This window comes from Simochromis diagramma, unplaced genomic scaffold (assembly GCF_900408965.1).
Source record: "Simochromis diagramma unplaced genomic scaffold, fSimDia1.1 OVJJ01000753.1, whole genome shotgun sequence".
Classification (NCBI taxonomy): Eukaryota; Metazoa; Chordata; class Actinopteri; order Cichliformes; family Cichlidae; genus Simochromis; species Simochromis diagramma.
Window position 1 is genome coordinate 14,951,367 of NW_024387523.1, and position 21,016 is coordinate 14,972,382.

Here is a 21,016-nt window from a genome sequence, read left to right on the forward strand (position 1 = left end):
CAGTTGGAGGGAGGGGGGAGTAGGGTCAATACCCTCCACCCATCACTCCCCTCCCTTTCCTCTGTCTTCCCAGCTGCCTGTGAAAAAGTAGTGAGTGGGCGCAGAGGATCTTGCCTTGCCTGATTATGGAAACTTCGCCAGGCCTCGGAGCTTTCTTGGCTCTTTGTGTGTGAACGCATGTGCGCAGACAAGGCGCGCTCTCTTGGAATGATTTGGTTAAACTGGCCCTGTGGTTAGTCAGAGTGCAGGAGTGCAAGATCTGCCCCCGCTTTTACCCATACATCCCCTCCTCTCCTCCTCCTTAAACTCAAACACAGACCACTTGCTCAGTAAGACTAATGTCCAGCCAGTCAATGAGCTGCTTATGGCTTCCAGATTATTCGATAAACGTTGGAGCCTCTGAATGTCGCGCGTGTAGATGAGTTTCTGGATCGATCCGTGCAGGCAGGCTGGCCTATGCGGCTTTTCCCTTCTTTCCTTTTTTCTTTTTAAGCATGTTGCAGATAAACCTGTTTAAGTGGCCTATAACTTTTTTTTAGTTGAGCTCATAACTGTTTCCCAAAGTGAAATCAGGTGCAATACAGCACAACAAGACACTTTATAAGCCCTTTAAAACAAGTGCAAAAGTGATTGTAAAATCCCCCCAAAGTACAGATACTTTCTTAATAAAGTACGCCGTGATGGCCGACTCTGTTCAATGCAGCAAGTAGGCTCTTACTGGTAATTATTTATCTGATGAATCGCATTTAGTCCACGAGTAGTCTGTTTTGAGTTTAGTCTACTTTTAACACACGAGGGAAAGTGTGCAACTCATAACCTGAGCAGGCTGCTACCGCTGCTGCTGTCGCCGAGCCAGAGCCGTGTTTAAACAAGCTATAAAAATGAATTATTACCAAACGCATGCAGAGAATCAGCCCCTTTTAGCCCAGGAATTGGGGAGTCCCATATGAAAATGTAAGTGGGGTTTTATTTGTGCACATTACGCCACAATTGGTCTCCTTAATGTCCGTCTCATTCATGCCACGGAGTGATTTATGAGCTCCTGAAGGCAAACATGGCTCGCGTATTTGCCTGCAACATGCATACAATGTTAAGAGCTCTGTCATGCCTAGATTCGTGTTGCCATATTTGCTGCTTTTTCCCCCTCTCCCACTCTCTCTCTCTGCAAAATAGTTTGAAGGAGAAAATAAAAATAATCTGTGTTGGTGCTTAATCAAACAGTGTAAAACCATCTTTTTATGTTTAAGTGTAAATGCGAATTATCCAAAAGATTTAAAGAAATGCTGCAATTTTGCAGTGTTTTTTTTTCAGTTTGTGTACAATTATACGTCATTTGACTTAATAAAAAGTGTAACCTCCAAAGTTTGAGGTTTCAGGAAACTGATTTAATTATTTTATGGTTCGGCAAACTTTTCAAAGAATTTTTAGTCCTAGGAAAAAAATTACACCGTGTGTGCCTTCAACGACACTTCGAAGTCTAGCCTATTTATATTCATTGCCAACCTGTTGTTAAATTAGCATAACGTCTCTATCTTTCCATGTCCTACTTCTTAAAAAAAATTTTTATTTTGTATATTTTTCTACATGAATAATTCAAGCAAAAAGAAAAAGAAAAAAAATGAAAGTCTGGAAAATGGATAATAAATCACTCAAACACCAGAAAAAAGAAGATTGTAGCAAGTTAATTGTATTCTAACAAAAATATCCAAGACATTGGAAGCTATACAAAAATAAAAATGACCAGGTTCCATAGGCCTAATATTGTATAATTATTCACAAACACTCATAATTTCCATTCCAAGAGAACAAGTTGTTATGGTAATTACAAGCCACGTTTAAGCTGCTTCAGTGATTTAATCTCATCCTTACCTTGTATTAATCGTCAAGTCAAATATCAACAGAATAAATGTGCCGAATATACAAATAACATCGGGGTTAATGTTGTTGTAGCCTGATATTTATTGTCCCGAAAGAAAGAAGGGAAAAAGGTTATTTGATTGATTCTAGTTAATAGTTCAGATGCTGCAAGTCGATTGTAGTTAGAGACTCCGAGAAAAAATAGAAACTGTCCGTAGAAATGTCCACGGGGCTGTCCAGAGACTCTGACAAGCTCGGCGAGGCTGCATCGGAGAGCTGCAGGCAGGAATCCGAGGAGAAAGGTTGAAAATCGTGTAAAGAAACATCCAGGGCCGGGGGACTGTCGCCATTGTCCGGGCCAGATGCCGAGCCGGGGCCCATTGTTGACATGCAGCCCGGAACAGTGGGTGACGGGTTGGGAAAATGTTTCAGATTTTTGTCATTGCTGTTCAGCGGCGCAGCAGCAAAGCTCATCGACTCTCCATTGTGGAGCTGCTGTGTGTTGTTTTGAAAGGAGCAGGTATCTCTTTCCAGCAGGGCCCCGCTCTGCTCGTACTGGGGGGCCTCGTCCTCTTCCTCGCTGTGAATGCCGTCCTCGGCGCTCAGCCCCTTGCCGTCCCCGTTGTGGTTCTCCTTGCTCTGGGTCTGCCGCTTGTGCTTCATGCGTCGGTTTTGGAACCAGACTTTAACCTGCCTCTCGGTCAGGTCCAGCAGGGCCGCTATTTCCACCCTCCTGGGCCGGCACAGATACTTGTTGAAGTGGAACTCCTTCTCCAGCTCCAGCAGCTGTGTGTTAGTGTACGCTGTTCTCAGCCGACGGGAGCCCCCTCCTCCCCCACCGCTCTCCACGATCTCAGGCGAGCCTAGAAAATAAGCGGCACAGTAGCATGGGATTAAAAACGCAGGACCCAGCAGTTACATAACCCTGCTGCTCATAAATCTAACGTTATGGCTATCACAGTCCACCAGAGAGTGGCTCACAGCACGCTGCAGCAAAATGGCCGCTGGAGCTATACTGAACCAAACTTATACAGCGTTCACCACCCCCCTAAAAAAATCGTCGCTCTGTAAAGATCTTCATCAGATTGTTTTATAGATAAAATAAGGCTCAGCGTGAGCGTGAACTAAACTCAGTGCACTTTAGAAGCAGTGAGGTCCAGGCTGGTGTGGGATACTAATGAATGCTCCAGCTGCCCTCCTCGGCAAAGGCACTCCATCACTCTTCATTACTGTCACACATCAAAACTCTGCCTCGGCTAGGGGAATAAATCATCTTACATCACCAAACTTTACCCAAACTTTTTTTCGCTTCCTTTTATTGCTTCACACACAATAACTGCAAAGCAACAACCATAAATCTGCCACAATGAACCGACTTAAAGCCTATTTGTTGTTTTGAGGAAGGGCCTTTGCAGGTCTTCAATTTAGCACCAGAGAGTGAAGATAGATCACAGCAGCTCTTTCTGCTTTGAAATAACCCACCTTTCGGAGAGAAGCACACGGGTCCGTTGGAGATGGTAGTAGCAGTGGAAGTCGGCAGGTGGTTCCTCTTGGAGGCTTTCTTCTCCCGCATCCATGGGTACTCCGGGGGTAAGGAGGCGGTAGGCAGTGGGCTACATCCGTCGGGGCTGTGTCTAGGCCGGCCATGCCGCGGATGGCTGCCCGGGTTGAGGCTGGGAATGGTCTGCTCAAAGGGAGGAGGAATCAGTGTCGGGCGTGAAAGCGTCGAGCTCTTGATTGATGAACTTTGAAATGAATCAGCGACAGGGGGGAAAGATGTCAGGCACTCAGCAAGCGACGGCTGACTATTGATAAAACCGCTCTCTCGCTCGAATTCGTAATTCATCTCCTCTCCCTGAGAGCCGAGGAAAGTTTGCACGCGTATTTCTTAAAAAATGTTGCAGCTCAGTGATGACGAAAAATTAAAAAAAATCATCAAAAAAATCTCCTTGTGGTGTTTTTTTTTCTATTTCACTGATTACGGCCGTATGGGGACCGAGCTGCTATTAAACTATTGAATTCATGGAGACAAGGTTGAAATTGGACCGAATTGCCTGTCACATGATTACCTCTGCCCAATGACAATTTGGGGTTTAATCAAAAGAAGCCACTGTCTGCCTGATTGATCCAAAACTCTGGTGAAGAACGCCTCGCTCAGCTGGGGGGGGACGACTGTTTATATTTACATCTTTGTCTGCTGAGTTTATCCTCCTCTCGCCCTGCAGTCCACTCCACTAAGCTACAAAATGTGTTTTTTAAGAATGGCTGACGCGCTCACTATTACAGGGAAAGAGCACAGCCTGGGTGCGCGGATTCGTGCACTCCTCTTTCTCGTCTTTCTCGTATTGTTTGAGGATGTCAGTGGAGAACGCCCCCACCACACACCGCACACACACACACACACACACACACACACACACACTTCACGCCAGTAGCCCAGCTATTCATACAATCAAGAGTCAGCCTTCAGAGGTGGAAAAAAAATGAAACGCTCAAAACTGATTTTGAGATTTCTCGACAGAAACAAACCACAACAATGAAGTCTGTTCACTGTGAGGTGAGTGTGGACACCAGGATGAATGTGATTCTTTAAAGGTTTCATAATAATGACATATGCAGTGCATCCGCTGGCATGTGCTGCAATAAAAAGGTCCATCCATAAAGTTAATACTGACAGATATGGCACGTTCAGACCATTTCACCAACCCATAACAGTGGTTGAACATTTACAGCTATTGTGCAGAAATTTGCACAGGGACACACAGGCATGTGTTATGCATATGCGCTCACAAACAGTGTTATTTTTGTTATTATTATGATTATTATTATTACTATTATAGGCTTTTTATGCTGACTTGACAGATATGATATTAAGGCACATGGCAGTTTCGTTTATTCCACAAAAAGGTATTATAACGAGGTCATGCACGCTCGTGTACGTGCAGCTACTAACAAATATTATAGTAAACCCACAGGAGCTTTTTCTTTTATTATCATTGTTGGTGTTGGTCACAATTTTCGATAACTAAAATCTACCATAATTACTGCCTTTGCACATCTTTGAAACGGTTCCTTTTTCATATTAAGCAGGAAGCCACTCCACGGGCTAAGCCTGGATTTACTGGAAGGGCACTGGTTACAGTGCTGAGAAAGCCTCTCATTGTATTCCCATTATCATTTCTACCTGAAATTGCAATGAAGCAAACACAGTTACAATCGACCACTTACAACGAATCCATTTGCAGCGTTATTATGCGGATGGAAATGTTATTGAATTGCCCTTCCCCGCCGTGTTTGGTTTCATGCCTCTTCCAGAATAATCTGTGAAAACCACGTTTGTGATATTTTTTTCGTTAGGCAGCACATACCGTATTTTCATTTTAAAAAAGTGGCTCTGTGAGTAGGAGATGGAAGAAGAGAAGTGGTAGGCTTCTCTCAGTTTGTTGCTTATATACCAAACAAAGAGTCCTGGAAGCCTGCGCGCGATCAATCTTACTCGCCAAAAGGTCTGACAGCTCGGTGCCCTCACAACACATTTAAGGCTTCTAACTCTCTGCCGGATCAAATGCAGGCAGGAAGCCGGTGAGAAACACTGGCCCCTCAGATTAGAACCAGTTTCTGTTCACAGACATAGTCTAGCTGTCGCTGGAGGGATATTTTTAAAGATAAATACGAATCCAGCTACACGAGATGCCACCATTTCCTTTTTTATGAGGAGGCGGTAACGCGCCAGCGGTGAGTAGGGCGAAGCAGCGTGTTCACCTGGCTTTTATCTTTGAATTCTCAATGCGTTTTAAACTACATTCACTTTTCGTTTAAGTAGCATGTGAGAAAGCGGGGTGACGGACGGAGTTGCTAGGGGCAAAGACGAATGACTTTTTTCGGGGGAATTACGCACAGGCTTTGTGTGAAAGAAAAGGAGTGGGTGGCTGCATTTTAGTGGACCCCAGCCTGTCCTACACACTTATCTTTATAGCAGGACTGATTTAGAACCACTTTCCCACGGATGTAAGATGCCCAAGTCTTCTCTTTCACTTAAAACTATATCAGCGTGCTACCTATGGGTTAAATCTTTGCCTTGTTGTTGAAGCGCGTGCACGCGTGTGCGTGGATGTGTGTGTACGTCTGTGTGGCTGTGTTGGATGCAGAAATACTCAATCCATCAGCTTTTTTTTTTTTTTTGCAGTGACACACCATGGTTCAATTGTTCTAGTTTTGCCTGCTAGCCATATGTCAGGGCCAGTAATGTTCATGCCCACTTAAATCAATCAGTTTGGCCTGAAATTATAATAATAATTATTATTATTATTATTATTATTTAGTGCAAAATTAAAGAGAGCAAATAATGTAGCAAGTGTAGAAAAAAGTAGGCTTGTAAACATTGGTTTCGAAATAAAAGGAGCATGTTAAACATAATGATGTATACACTGTCCACATTTAGTTAATTGCACACCCAAAGTGTAGTCTTCTAGCTCCAGCTGTGTCTCTGTTGTATACTGGAAATTTATAAATACTGAAAATGCCTGCAAAAATTCTAAGACAGATATTAAAATGATAATACTAACAATAATTCTTGTAGCACCTTTTTAATTTTATAAAAGTAAAAAAAAAAAACGAATATAATGTCCTGTCTTTGGAGAGAAAAAAACTTTTAAATTGATAATTCCTTTTGTTGTAGCCATCTTCGTACCGAGCTGGCTTTACCACTCTGGCATCTGCAAATCTGTAGAATAATGAGACCAATAAGCCGCGTTATGATTCTAGTTCAGACTGTATCCTCTCTGACCGCATTTGACTGACTGAAAATATCAGCGGATTATTTTTTAAACGATTTCTCATTTAGCTTGTTGTCTTCTTGCAGATTCTCCAGAAGGGCCCCGGTGACATTTTTATTATTATGGATGTGCCCACGCAGATGAGAGGAGGGGAGAGGGCCACCCTGGAGTTTTCTTCACCTCGAATCAAGTGAAGGGGAGGAAAATAAAATAAAATAAAATAAAACAAAAAAGAATGCATCGTTTATTACACATTTTTACTATATCTGCCAATATTTGCCTGCATGTTATTGGATAATATTTATGGCCAATATTCCACGTTATGTTGTATGAAAAAATAGAAATATATTGCCACTTTATATGTGTGATAGGCTACTCTATGATTTATTATTGTTAAAACATTTTTGTTTCTTTTCTTTTACGTCTATTTGCCTGACTATATATTTGGAAACTGATTAGATTTTTTTTCACCTCCATTTTATTGCAGAGAAACCTAAAGATGTGTATTTATACTTTTTAGTCCACTTCGTGATTTGTGATCGTGTGCAATGCTTCTGCCAAGTCTAAATTAAAATCGAAGGCTATGCTTTCGGTATATTTCAATTCTTTTATTTATTTGTTCTAACTGGAGCAGCATGGAATGTATGACATCGAAAAAAAAGTTTGTTTCTTATTACTTCAATAAAGAAACAGCTAACGTAATATGTCCTTCTTTTCCACCCTTATTGCATGACTGATTGACTTTTACATTCGCTGAGAAAAATAAAACACCTCCTTCGAAGAAGAAAAAAATGGAAACAGCCTCTAACAGGAACATGGGTTTTCTGCTGCTGAGGAGCTAATACAGACTAACATGTATGGGTTGAAAAAGGGCCGAGACGCAAATTTTCCACCAACCTTCTACCCACACAAAGATGGAGGGGGTGTCAAATAATACTAAAGGACTCTTTCATCTTTCACACCAAACAAAATAAATAACATTAGAAAGTCCAAAAAATGGAACAAAACACAAGCAAGGGGGAGGGGTTGCCTGTAAGCTTATGACCCTTGCTTTTGAAAACGTATTTTCCCTCTTAATCCCAACTCGTGGCTCTTGAAGGACGCTTACACATAAGTGCAACAAAATGCAAAATGCAAAAAAAAAAAAAGAGAGAGAAAACATAATTCTTCAATTGCGGATAAATAAGAGGACGGACAAATTCACATTGAAAATTGATAACATGTGTTCATAATACCCTGTTTGAGTTTTTGATTAGAAAACATTAAAAAAAAGATTAAATAAGTCTATGCATATACTGCGCCCCCCTCCCTCCCCTCCCCTCCCCTCCCGCCTACAGCCCAGATAAAGGTCTCTGTGAGACAATGACACGAGCAAATTCAAGCAAGTCGTGATTATTTTTCCTACGCTACTTCACACACCAAAAAAATTAAAAAGGGGAAAAAACTATAGGGAACATAAACAAAAGCAGAGAGATTGTGGGAGCCGTGAGGAGGCGCATAAACAAAGCAGTAATATGTCTGGAGGTGGATAAGACAATGGGCGGAGTGATCCAGGCAGCGCCACTGCTACAGATGCGTCAGTTTGGGCGCTTCCTGGATTCTTCCCTGAGAGTAGTGCGGCGTTAGGTCTGTGTACGTCGGTGTTGGATCACACACTCCGTGATGCTGACTGTTACCCATTGTGATTGCTCCATTATACTCCATGTTTGCGGACGGTGGGTGCGTAAGGTGGGCCAGACCGAAAACAGAGGCCCCAGAACTGGGCATTGAGTCGATGTAACCTCCGCCGACATAAACAGGGCTGCCTTGCATGTGCGTCCCGTAACTGCCATTGCCTTGGAGGGGATGCGCGTCATATTCGGGCGTGGCAGAGTCGTTCCCGGGATACCTCTTCTGGGAGGGCGGGCAGTTGTTGAGGGAGTTGTTTAAAGGAGGGGGGTATGACGTAGGCATACCGTATGCGTTTTGATGAGGTTTACTGTAAGAATTCGGCGACTGGGATTCATATGGAACACTGTTTACGAGAGAATGCATAGAGTTGAGGTATCCGCCTCCCACACCGCCAGCACCAGAAGCTGGGCCCACGGGACTGCGCGGGGACTGTCCACCGGGAGAAGGCATCATTCCGACGCCTTTCTGATCCTTCTTGTATTTCATCCTGCGGTTCTGGAACCAGATTTTGATCTGTCTCTCTGTGAGGTTGAGCAGGTTCGCCATCTCTACCCTCCGGGGTCTGCAGAGGTACCGGTTAAAGTGGAACTCCTTCTCCAATTCCACAAGCTGAGCGCTAGTGTAAGCTGTCCGGGCCCTCTTTGATGCTGCTGACCCCGGAGGGCTTTTGTCTCCGGGGCAACTCTCCACTGTCAGGATGAAGGAGAGGATGTCAGTCAGTAATTCGTTATACAGAGAGAGGTACAGACGCAAAGACAGGAGAGTGAAGGCGACATCATGTGACAACACATAGCTGTTAGCAAACTCTGCGATCAGGAGGGGGCGGTGGTGTTGACTGGGGAGTTTACTAAATAAGTTTGCCCACTTAAATATGTATCATAATGATCAGTAACACTAATAACGTGCGTATGTGCATATGTTCCAAACATCTCAATATTTCTAATAAACCCACTCCCCTATGGCAAATCACAGGAGTTATCATCAAGGCTCCATGAGCCAGCTAGTCACATGCACAGCTTCACAGACTGCAAAGTAAAAAGTGCAACTGGACAATAATGGCTCAGTATCTGATATGGAATCAGGTAACCTCAGGTTTACTACTAAAACATCTTGACCCTCATTTCCCCCCATAGTTGCAGGGTAGCTCACACATAATGCAAACACAAGCATTATGCATTCCTCAGGGTGTATATAAAACAGTTCGCCTTGCCCTCACTGATAAGCTTAAGAGGCTGGATCTTGGCTGCAGAATTGCAAGGTGCTAGTCTACTTACTGTTATGGCAGGCGGCCAACATTTAATAACTATCACTGCCTTTCGCCCAAATCTAAAGTAATAGCAATGCAGGATGACATAATCTGGTCCATTGTGTTATGTTATGGATGAGAAATAAGTGATCACGTGGATTTGACGTAATGCCTTAGAATCACACGATTATTACCGGATCGGTTTAGTTTTACTTTTTTGACGACTTGATTGTCAAAAGGCCACTTAGTTTAGGTCATGCAAGATGCTAACTGTAACGTATGTGTCAAGCACTATGCATCTTTCCTACGTGAGTAACAGGTGCGTATAAATTATTTTCATGATAAATACTGGGCGTTCTTCGAACTCATTAACACACCCTACCAAGCACAATTCAGGCTGAAACCAGTCTGCTTTGCATTTTAACTAAAAAAGTAATAATAATAATTAAAAAAAACAGAGTCCTGATCCACCCGATCCGGCCTGAGTTGTCCAGTGAACAAAGAAGTTTCTGGAATTAGTATATGCGTAAAATGTAAAGGACTTTCCAAAGTTGTTCATAAAGCCTGGGTTTTTAAATGTTGTATATGTCATGAAGACTTCTTAACAGCGTAACAAAGTTATGAGCATTACGCATTCACTGAAGACTGCTGCTTAATTTATTAAGAAAATCCTCCAGCTCGCAAAAGGTCTTTGAAAGCAATTCTGAAATTAACTCTTCGTTATGGAAGTAAAAATAAGACTCTTCAAACCACTACAGTGTCTTCATCTTGACAATGAGATCTCAATAATAAGATTTGCCGTTCTTATAAACCTTGAACGTGCATCAAGGGTTTCCATAAATCGGCTATGTGATGCTGAAAACAAATTAAAAAAACCTTTGCTGCACTTGAAATAACTAAACTTAATGAAAAGCGCCACACTGCCTTGCAGTTCAGCGATTGCACTTGGTAAGATCCTGGAATGTCATTAGATTATTACCCATTTATTTTTACAGAAAGGAAGAAGTGTTGACTACCCAGAGCTAAACTCAGAACCCCTGACCCCGAATTTCCCTGGCGTCAAAACAGCAGGTTCTACCTTGCGTGCATGAACGTGCGTAAAGGGTTGGGACTTGTTAAAAAACACACAAAAAAAACCACCTCTCCTGATACTCATCGAGCCACGCGCCTTTGCTTCTATCAGTGCACTATAACCTGCACACCGAAATTAAAGCATATAGCCACTGAATTTACAAAATAAGAAGTTCGTGGGAAGATGTGCATTTCGAAATGTTTAGCTTTCCTCTAAGTAAATACGGACCATCTCCCACACATGCACACTGACCCACAGAGTTTTTCGCTAATCAAAACAGCAGGACAAACTGAAACAACTGTTGTGTGTGTTTGTTGTCTGTCCAGGACCATTATGAGATCAGAGGAGAGGTGTGTTTACAGTAGGGACAGGTCAGCTGCAGGGCAAAAGAGACAACAAATGGTGATATCTACTGTTAATGTGGCATACAGTTTTTCCGCAGTCTAAAACGTCATATTGCGCAAATAATTTGTAACAATCCTTACAGATTTTGACCAGGATGCAGTGTAGCCAGTCTGTCAGTTTACACTGCACTTCACTACAACTGCAGTGTAGAATAAATAAATGTAATAGTAAAGGGTATGTGTGGGATTTTGGTAATTATACATTACAGCAATAGCAATGTAATTCAATGACACACTGATTATTAATGATTTAAAACATTTAACAACTTCCTGTCCCCGATGCAGAAAACACACCATCGTGACCTTCCCAGGGGAAGTATTGTTCTGTTGTGGGCCCACCCCCCTTTCCTCGTAAGCCTTTACCTGCTCACCCCCTTGTGCATTGCATCCTCTCTAAACCAAACTTGAGCAACTTTCTGGTTGCAGACCAACAAAGAGTGTGGATATTAGAGGAGCAGTCATGTTAATGCAGTGAGTACCTGAACTGGAGCTACTGGTGGGTTTCTGCTTGGTGTTCTGACGGGATTCCTTCATCCAGGGGAAGATCTGCTTGCTGCGAGCGGTAGAGGTCGGGGAGTCGTTCTTGGCACTGACTGGTTGGTTGGATCCGTTGCTTGTGTTTTGGCTGATAGCACCGGGGGACTGTGAGGGAGGGGGTGGGCCTGATACCGGCACCTGCGGTTGATTGCTTTCGGGATGAACCTTGGACTGCGCCGCCTGAATGGCTGTGGTCCTGTCGCAGCTCTCCGCCATCTCCCCCGGCTTTTGCAAAGCCACGGAGCCGTCAGGAGACTGCAGGGAGCAGGCAGGTCGATGGTACTCACTTTCCACATGAGAGGCCCGGGGATATTGGACCTGATTGGCATCATAACTGAAGCCATTTGCGCTTTGATATGGGTAGCCACTGTAAATTGCGGAGCTGTCGTAGTAGGTTGCCTTTTGCATCTCGCCGTTTCCCAATATTTATTTCAGAAACTGACAGGGTCTTGACACCCTTGTAGAATAACATTGGCACCCCGTGGTCACGTGACGCCTCTCCGCCAATGGCCTCCTTGGGTGAACCTAGGGTTACAAGAAGCACTGTGAGGAGAAGAAATGGTGGCGATCCATCTTACTTTTCAATGCAGCCCTGACACAGGAGACTATGGAGGCAAGATAGGGCCAACAATTCTGTGGACTATTACCGTTTACCTTATGGCTTACACGGGGCACAGAGGCACGCACTAACCTTGTATTACCATCTGTGGCGAACATAAAACCATTTTAAAAGCATTTCAGACTGTCAAATCATTTAGAAACGCGAAAAGACGACGGGTGGCGTTTTAAAATATTTGATTCTAACTAACAGTGAAGCAGAATATAGTTAGAGTAGGCCTTATGGAGAAATGCGCTGTGGAAATAGCTTGTTAGAGGGTTACCACACAGGAAAATAATATTTCTTTTACATTGTTATTCTACCAACAGGGCTGTCAACGGTGTATCTAATTTCCTGTATAGCGAGTGAAAAACATACTGTCGGATCCACAAACTTTCAACCCATTTTATTTTTTACTTTTAGAAAAAATTCATAATTTTTAAGAGAATAAAATATCCCTGAGCTTGCCACATAGTCTGTCTCTTTTTTTTAATCCCCCCCCCCCCTTTTTTTTTTTTTTTTTTACGTTTCCTCATAATAGTAGAAAAAATGTAAAGGCCCAGAGGAAACCTGAAAAACCGGCCGGCGTCCGTGCATCTCCATGCCCATGGTTTGAACTTTGTTCCATAGTAGGCCCATAATAATGGCTGCTGTCGCTGTCTGCGCGGCGGCCGGTCGCGGTGATATATGAGGGCGGGGGGGTCAGTGAGCCGGGACTGCCCGCTCGGAATGAGCGGCCCGGTGAGCAGCCAAGCCCTAACAAAGCAAGTATTAAGCAGACAGAAACCCGGGGATGGTACAGCTAGAGGCTGCTGCTGGAGCACCATAATTCATGTAACCTCGGGGAGAGACTATAAACTATGATAGACACACATCACTGCTCTTTTGGGGGAAATCTTTTTATAATGGGACATTAATGGGACATTAACAATGAAACAGTGGATTGAACCGCTATTATTATTATTATTATTATTATTATTATTATTATAAAGATAATGATTTTCAGTAGAAATAAAATATTCCCATTCATTTTCGCATTTGCTGACTACTCTGTAGATTCTATAGATTTAGCCATTATACATCGTTTGAATAAAGCAAATAAATACATTATATATATATATATATATATATATATATATATATATATATATATATATATATATATATATATATATATATATATATATATATATATATATATATATATATATATATATATATATATATATACGTATGTATATATATATATACACTGCATTTAACACTGTTGAGATTTTAACTGATGAGTCGGGTTGTTTTATGTCTGATAGCAAAAGTTACACGGGCAATAAAAATGATTTAAAAACAGGGTTTAAAACAAAAAAGAAGCCCTCTTGCATGTTTCATAATCCATAGCCCCGAAGCAGACACATAACTATGCGATGCATCATCATAAAATGAGCACACGGAAAATGTAAATGTCGAGCAATTCTGGCCTGTGCCGTTCTGCATACAATAACAAAAAGCAAATCAGTTTCAAAATGCCCTCAGCGCTGTTAAACCGCAGACTGAAAGGACGTGTCTTCACCGTGTCTGCACTCGTGATGACCGGGAAAAGATATCACGAAGCTCTGTGGTGTGTATCTCCAGGCGAACCATTGCGATAGTCATAAACGGCAGAGAAAAGAGAGACAAAAGACAGACTTGAGCTCTCTGCGCAGCCCCTCCGCTCCACGCTGGAGAAATCCGGCCGCCTGACTGTGTGTGTGTGTGAACTCTTCCTGAACCGAGATCTAAGTCATACGGTGATAAATCACCGCGCGACATACAAACTCAGCCATTTACAACCGAGGGAGCCTATTCCTGGCCTGCTTACCTTATCCTCTTACGACGAATGCAGAGCACCAAGCAATATTTTCTCATTCAGCGACGAAATCGATCAAAGCAGTAATCCAGAGAAAAGTTTAAAGACAGGGCTGACTGGGTGAAGCAGTGGTAGCAGACTGCGCCCTGCCATACACCGAGCATTAGCAGCCACAACAACAAAAAAAAAAAAAAAAAAAAAAAAGGAAGAGCCAAGAGAAGCCCCCTTTTTTTCCTCTTTTCCTTTTTTTTCCTACTCGACGTGGACGGGTAAACCGAGATTACGAAAGCAGGCGTGAGCTGTCGGGTCAACGAGATAAGACTTATCTGGCCCCAAGATTGAATGTATCGTCCTGCTATAGAGCTATGACCAGGGCTTCATAGCAATATTAAAGTCGGCCAAGGCTATGCTGGTGTATGTGATCCTTCACTAGTACCATGCAGTCACCAGTGAACTGCCCCGAACCAGAGCGTCACCATAGACAAGAAAAATTATGCAAATGAAGTAGCGCCTTGGAAAGCCTGTTCAAATCAAGTGGTTGCCTCTCCTCCTCCCCCAACCAAATGAGGTAGTGCGTCTAGAAGAAAAAATATATACATATATATATATATTTATATCTCTACAAAAATAGCACAGTCCTTCCCTAAAGTGTTTTAAATCTTTCTTGTTATTATGTACTCCGTGGCCTGCAGTGGAATTATAAACCCAGTGAATGAGATGGGGGGGGGAGAGAGAGAGGTGGAATACAAAGGAATAATCAGGCCCCGACCATGCTGCATTTCCATTTCCATGGGACATAAAGAGCTTCTATCCACGGCTTAATCATTAACCCGCATTTCTGCACATTTTGGCGAAAAAAAGGAGACAACAGTGCGTTTTCATTTTCTGCGCCAGGTACGCCCTTTATGGCTTTTTAACACGAGAATAAAATAAATACCGAAATACACCGAAATACTGCGCACACGCCGAGACGCTCTCACACACGCACGCACAAATATATGTATATATAGTTGTGCTTTCAAATAGCTGAGATTTATGAAAGCATGGCTGATCAAAGCTGTATTCGATTTATATCAACCCCCTCCAGTAGCATGGTGTGAAAAATGGGCACAAGTTTCATCACCAAAAGGCAAAGTGGAGGACATGCAGCGAGGACCAGGGGAGAAGAGAGCGGCAGCAGGGGGAATCCCTCAGCATATTAATGCTGTCTTTTGCAGCCAAAAAGAAAGCCTGAGAAAAGTAGATTTATGTCCTCTCAGCTTCCCCGGGCTGTAAACACGTCCAGAGCTGCAGCTTCTCTGCTGGTTTCAGGCTCTGGGACAAAATTCAGTGACACAATTAAAAACTGTAGAACACACGGACGGCGTGGGAGGTTGAGTGGGACCCAAAAATTCACATGTGAGGGTTTTTTTAAGCTAACTGCGCTTTTTTTTGCCCCCCCAACCAAAAGTAGCCAGTCTGTATAATTATTTACTTCTTTGTGTTGTGCTAAAATGCTGATTCGACTTTCTCTTTTAATGTGGCCCTGAGGAGAGGGTTAAAAGTCAGCGGGGCTCGTATACTGCCGGACATAATAAGGCGCAAAATGTGGGAAGGAAAAAGAAAAGAGGAAAAAGAAAGAAAGGGATTTTGATAAAAGAAAAAAATATTTTCAAAAACTTCAGTTCTGTAAACTGTGGCAGCTAGAAGCAGATGGCTTTCACAGAAAGTGGTTTTTGAAATGAGTAAGGCACCGCTCCAAGAGCTGCGATTCCTCTCGTCACTTTTATAGTGACAAATTGCACCACAAAGACAAGTGGAAGAGAAGGAATTATTGCTCTCGGGCTGGTCATATTGCTGCTACAAGGAAATGTACAAGCCATAGGCTGCTTCTCTATCCCTGCGAGTGCTTCGGTGGGCGTGTGTGGTGCTTATTAGAAATTGAATAAGGATATCACCATCAAGCATTCATAACACAAATCAATAAAGATATATGGACTTACCGAAGGCAGTTCAAGGTGTCTGGGAGACCGTGCGTTGGCCAGAATTTACTAAGCTGGAATTCTGCAACGAGGAGTAGAACAAATATTTACATTTTCTCGGAGAATGATCCAACATTTCAACGATTTTGTAAATTAAATTAGTGTGGGTTTTATTTTAAATCCAGGGCTCCAATATACTGTTAAGATCGAATGTAATTATAAATAATAAGGCAATTGTTGTTATGCGTGCGTTGTTTAGGCCCGCGCGTCATGACTTAAAAAATTAAAGTCAAAATCTTTAAAAATAAATAAATAAAAAAGAACAAATGAAATTAAGTCATCTTTTATTTGGGATTATTTGATTAAACTGCAAGATCCAATGAGACGTTTTTTGTTTTTTTAAAAACAAACTATTTTTAGTTAAGTAAAGATATCTTTACAGCTTAAAGGAAGCAGTCAATTTTAATTCATTTTAACATAAAAACACAGACTTACACACAGACAATGTCAGTCTATGAAAAACAAATACACAAAATAGAAAACAGAAAGTAAAAGGCCAAATTCTGATATTCTTCGTGGACAAACAGCGTTACAGCCACAAACGGCTGGTTATCAGCACAAAATCATAATAACATAAAAATTGGCCTATATGCAAATAACGCATTTGTTGTTTCCCTGCTGGCCGGCATGCAATTTCTCCACAAATGGATCGAATAGTCATTAGCTCTGGCGCACCATCTTCCCCAAGTCCCCGCGCCCATAAATCAAGCAGGAGCGCCGTGACCTCAGAGCGGCCGCCCGGTCCTGGATGGCACTCCGTCTTCCATTATATCCTCGTTTCCCTGGCGGAGCGACACAACCCCACCGCTTTCCTATACTTTTTTTTTTCTTTCACGGATCTCATCTTGATGTATGATTTACGCACAAAAACGTAAAGCAACGAGATGTTTTGTTTTACAGAGGTGCCGAGCGCTTTGACTATTATTATTTATTTATTTAGCTTTTGCTTGGAAGCCGATATTTAAATGGCTGCTTTATTTACAACACAGGCCTCTTAATCCAAATGGTATAGCTCACGCTGTTAAAGCAGCAATTAATACTGAAATCTCCCCCCCCCCCCCCCCCCCCCCCCTTTTTTTTTCGCGCCTCTGTTTAAAGTTTTGGACTGAAATTTAAGCTGCATTTATCACAGCGTTGGGCAAACAAGCATAAACTGGAACAATGTCTCAACCTTAATGACCCAGACAAATCCTTAAATGGCTATGCGTACAATCTGTATAAATCGCTCTGGTCTAAGGTATTTGCTTCGCTCTATTAGCTGTGATAACTGAGATATTAATACATAAATGAAGCTTCTTGATATGTGTCAATTTGATCTCCCTGCAAATAAAAAAAAAGAAGAAGCCCTGGACCCTTTGTTACTGACCTCTGCCTCGCGCAGCAATAACTCACGACAGTAATGAACAATCAGCGGAAATACCTCAAAATAAAATCCATCCTCCCAAAGCTCGAGCTCTGACTCCGTCCGCGTGGAAAAACATATCCGTCCGTGACAGCAGAATACATCCACAAACCCGGAATCCTCTTTCTCTCAGACTGCCTCTACTTTCTTTTTTCCTCCCCTGGATAAACAAACTACAAAGCCAGGACTCCCCTCGCGGAAAGTGGGGGTAACCCGCATATAATCTGCATCATATGGCCAGACCGGGGCTCCGGTTTTCTTCCCAGTGCCATAACACCGCGCAGTATTATGCGCCGCGCTCACGTGACGCAACGTCAACTTAAATCCCTTTTATTTGAGCCCGTGAATCATTAATGGAGGCAGTCATTGCCCCCGAGGAGAAACGGATCAGTTTGGAGGGAGAAAAAAGAGGGGTATGTGACACTGCAATGTATCTGGCAGAGGAGCAAGCCTCTCGCAGGGGAAGCAGCTTCTTTTTTTTCCCCACGTGTCGCCCATTCAGGGGTAAAGACTGTTCTGTCAGTTTTAAAGTGCCATATATTTGGTGCCTGTTAGCAGCTGAAAGAGCTAATCCTGCCGTATTATGCTGAGCTTCGAGTGCACAGCAGCCCCGAGCCACACTGTAACGAGAGTGTTTTGCGGAGTAATAATTCGCGTTATGCATGGGGATGGCACCCCCACCTCTAACACACACACACACACACACACACACACACACACACACACACACACACCTTACTAAATATAATTTAAGAGTGGAATAATAATTACTCCTCGCTGGCAGTGAATGTGCTTTTTTTTCCTTCTCTGTAACAACACAGTCAGGTTTGAGAGGAGCCTTGCAGAAAACTCAACTCAATATCGCCCCCCAAGTCCTAATTGTCAGACTCGTGCTTTGACACCACTTAGTCAGCCTCTGGTCCTCCATCAGCAAAGTCTGCACAAATACAAACACGTTACACGTTTACCTGTCCTACATGAAGGAGGCTGAGCGTCTTGGTGGATGTGAGGGCTGCCTGTCAGTCAGCAGAGAGCGGAAAGCGGAGCTGAGGTGACCAAAGCGCGGCTGCTCGACCCCGCTGATCAGTACATGGACCCCCATTAGACCTACATGCACTTACGCGTTTCCTATGAACAGCTGAGTGATGGTTGAAATTACAAGCTGGCGCAAAGGTTAAGGGTTGTGGGGGGGATTTTTTAAAATTATCATTCCACCATGTCTGCCTTGATATGAAGCAGTTTCTATATAAATAGTGTACCACCGTGAAATACATCCACCTTCAAACATTCCAGGTACTGCCAAAAATCCCAGCCTGGAAGAGCTTTTGTACTTCACGGCACCGTTTGGCGCTTGTTTTCCGTCAACACTGAAGCAGCAGCGGGCGTGGAAAAAATTCCACTACAACTATTAATCATTTGGGGCGGACATAGAAAGCATCCCCACTCCCACATCAGCTTTTGTCCTCTCAAACTACAACTTGAGCGGTAAACTTTTAAAAGGCAGGAGCAGAGGAAGAGCCCCTCTTATTAGCTCACCTTCCTCATATTTAACATTTATTTTTTAAAAGAAAGAAAAATAAGGATAAGCGTTAAGAGAAAGAAGGCTAAATTTGCACTTCAGGCTTTGGAAGCATGAATGTGAAGAGATGGGCTCTCTTTCTTTTGTTAAAGCAAATGCTAATTTTGTTTAATGTCTTCTGTAGATTTGAAGCTGTCAGCGGATTTATGGCTTGACACGGCCCTGCTCTGGAAGACAACCCCTACGCCAGCTTTTGCCACCGCACCTGAACTTTTCCCTGACCCAGGACAGAGGCATGGAGTCTTGAGTGGAAAGTTATTTGGAGTTCAAAAACAAGGAGAAGTTGGAAATCAAAAGTCCTCAGCTGGTAGCCTACTGATTTCACTTTTTTTCTCCTAACCTACTACTTTCCAGATTTGCATTTTGTTCGGGAGAAGAAGAAGCAGCAGAAGAAAACAAAGCACAATAAAGCAGTTAAAACTTTCTCCTTGAGCCAAAAGTAGCTGATTGATTATGTTTTAAATCTCGGGCTGTTTTCGCATTAAACAACTGTATCAGAGGTATTTACACAAATCAAGGCTCCTTATCACTGTCAGCGAAGAGGAGTTAGAGGCAGAGACCTCTGGATATTAGCCAGACGGCGGTCCATATCTTCCCACAATGTTGACACTGGGAGCTCTTAACAGCCAGGCTTGGGTTACCGACACTCTCAGACCAAGATAACTCTTTCTGCGAGGTTTACACAGCCCAACATCAAGGCTAAAGCAAAATTCAACGCCTGAAGCTGAGGGGAGCCACCTCTGATGAGCCCACACCAACACTGTGGCGGATTAGGACGACTGGCACGTTTTTGCATGAGATTGTTGTAATAAAGATGTTTTAATTTACATGTTGAACAGACTCCTGGCTTTTTTTTTATTGGAAATGACCCAGCAAGCTTTAGTTGCAAGTAAATTTTGGAAATAGCCTTACGTCCACAATAATAATAATAATAATAATAATAATAATAATACAGTTCCGGACAGTTTACGGACAAGTTATAATAATAACTTGACTATTGTGTTCACTCTCACTGAACTGTCCATTTATTTCTTACACTTAAGGGTTTAAAGCAATATAATAATAACGCTGTTTAATAATTGCTATCATCATTCGAGATTGCTATTAATATTATTTTACTTTTATTTATTTTTATTGGGATGCGTGGTTTAGTGCATGCAGTTATTTGGAGCTGAACGTTGCCAACATAAATACTGACTGTTTATTTTGGTTCATTAAAATTGTATTGCATAGAAGCGTCTCAGTTGCCACACACACACACACACACACAGACACAGAAACACACGCAGTAGATTTTACCTCTGCACTTATATGTGTATTACTTATTTTACAACAGATTTGTGTTCAGTATTTAAAAGCAAAGTTTAGACTGAATGTGACCATCGTAATGCTCTTGTTCTTGTTGTCCATAGGAGGTCCAGTAAGCAGGCTAAATAGTCTGCACTTACGTAGCACTTGGTAAACTAAGCGCTTTGCATTGTCTTTGCAATTTGGCACCTAATCTCCAATGCACGGTGCTAGCCTTCAACTGGAAGCAGTTTGGGATTAGGTGTCTTGCCTAAGGACACCTCGGCACGTGTGGAGGGGTCGGGAGATCGAACTTCTAACACTACGATTAGTAGCCCGTCTGCTCGAATACCTGAGCTACGGCAACCCTGTATGCCAAAGGCGTATATATGTATATTTTCCAAACAATAAAAATTTATATGGATCCGATTTTAAAATTGATTTGAGGACCATAGAGAGCAAAACGCGATATTAACAGGAAAGGTTTGTTTGCATTGGAATATTCAGTGACATGCACAAAAAGATCATGGCGCAAAGTGCACTTCCGGGATATTGTATGCAAAATTGTGATATCACTGCAAAGCTAAAAAATAAATAAATAAAATAAAATAAGAAGCAACCATGTCTACTCACAAGTCATGCCGGTCTGTGTCCAGCGGACAGAGTTTTGTCAGAGGAGAAGAGATCTGACTCGCACCCTGCGGATCACTTCAAATGAAAATAA

The 21,016-nt window shown here is 42.6% G+C and overlaps 2 protein-coding genes across 7 annotated transcripts in view; both read right to left on the minus strand.

The window, feature by feature from the left end:
- Positions 1-1,666: 1,666 nt before the first annotated feature.
- LOC120726756 (homeobox protein Hox-A2a) lies at positions 1,667-3,734 on the minus strand. Its single transcript, XM_040020666.1, has 2 exons — positions 3,340-3,734; positions 1,667-2,720 (listed from the first exon to the last, which is right to left on the minus strand). The coding sequence occupies exons 1-2, from the start codon at positions 3,701-3,703 to the stop codon at positions 2,008-2,010; spliced, it is 1,077 nt and encodes a 358-aa protein (XP_039876600.1). The 5' UTR covers positions 3,704-3,734; the 3' UTR covers positions 1,667-2,007.
- Positions 3,735-3,824: 90 nt separating this feature from the next.
- Positions 3,825-21,016, minus strand: part of hoxa3a (homeobox A3a) — a 35,106-nt gene continuing 17,914 nt past the window's right edge. For 2 of the 6 annotated variants that reach the window (XM_040020657.1, XM_040020662.1), the window contains 3 exons: positions 15,986-16,046; positions 11,505-12,087; positions 3,825-8,992 (listed from right to left, as the gene is read on the minus strand). In XM_040020657.1, coding sequence (XP_039876591.1) covers positions 8,199-8,992; positions 11,505-11,970 — 1,260 coding nt within the window. In that variant the 5' untranslated portion in view covers positions 11,971-12,087; positions 15,986-16,046 and the 3' untranslated portion in view covers positions 3,825-8,198. Of the gene's footprint in view, positions 8,993-11,504; positions 12,088-14,015; positions 14,751-15,985; positions 17,070-17,390; positions 17,800-21,016 lie in introns of those variants that run through there. The other 4 variants (XM_040020658.1, XM_040020663.1, XM_040020660.1 and 1 more) reach the window with 4 other exon arrangements.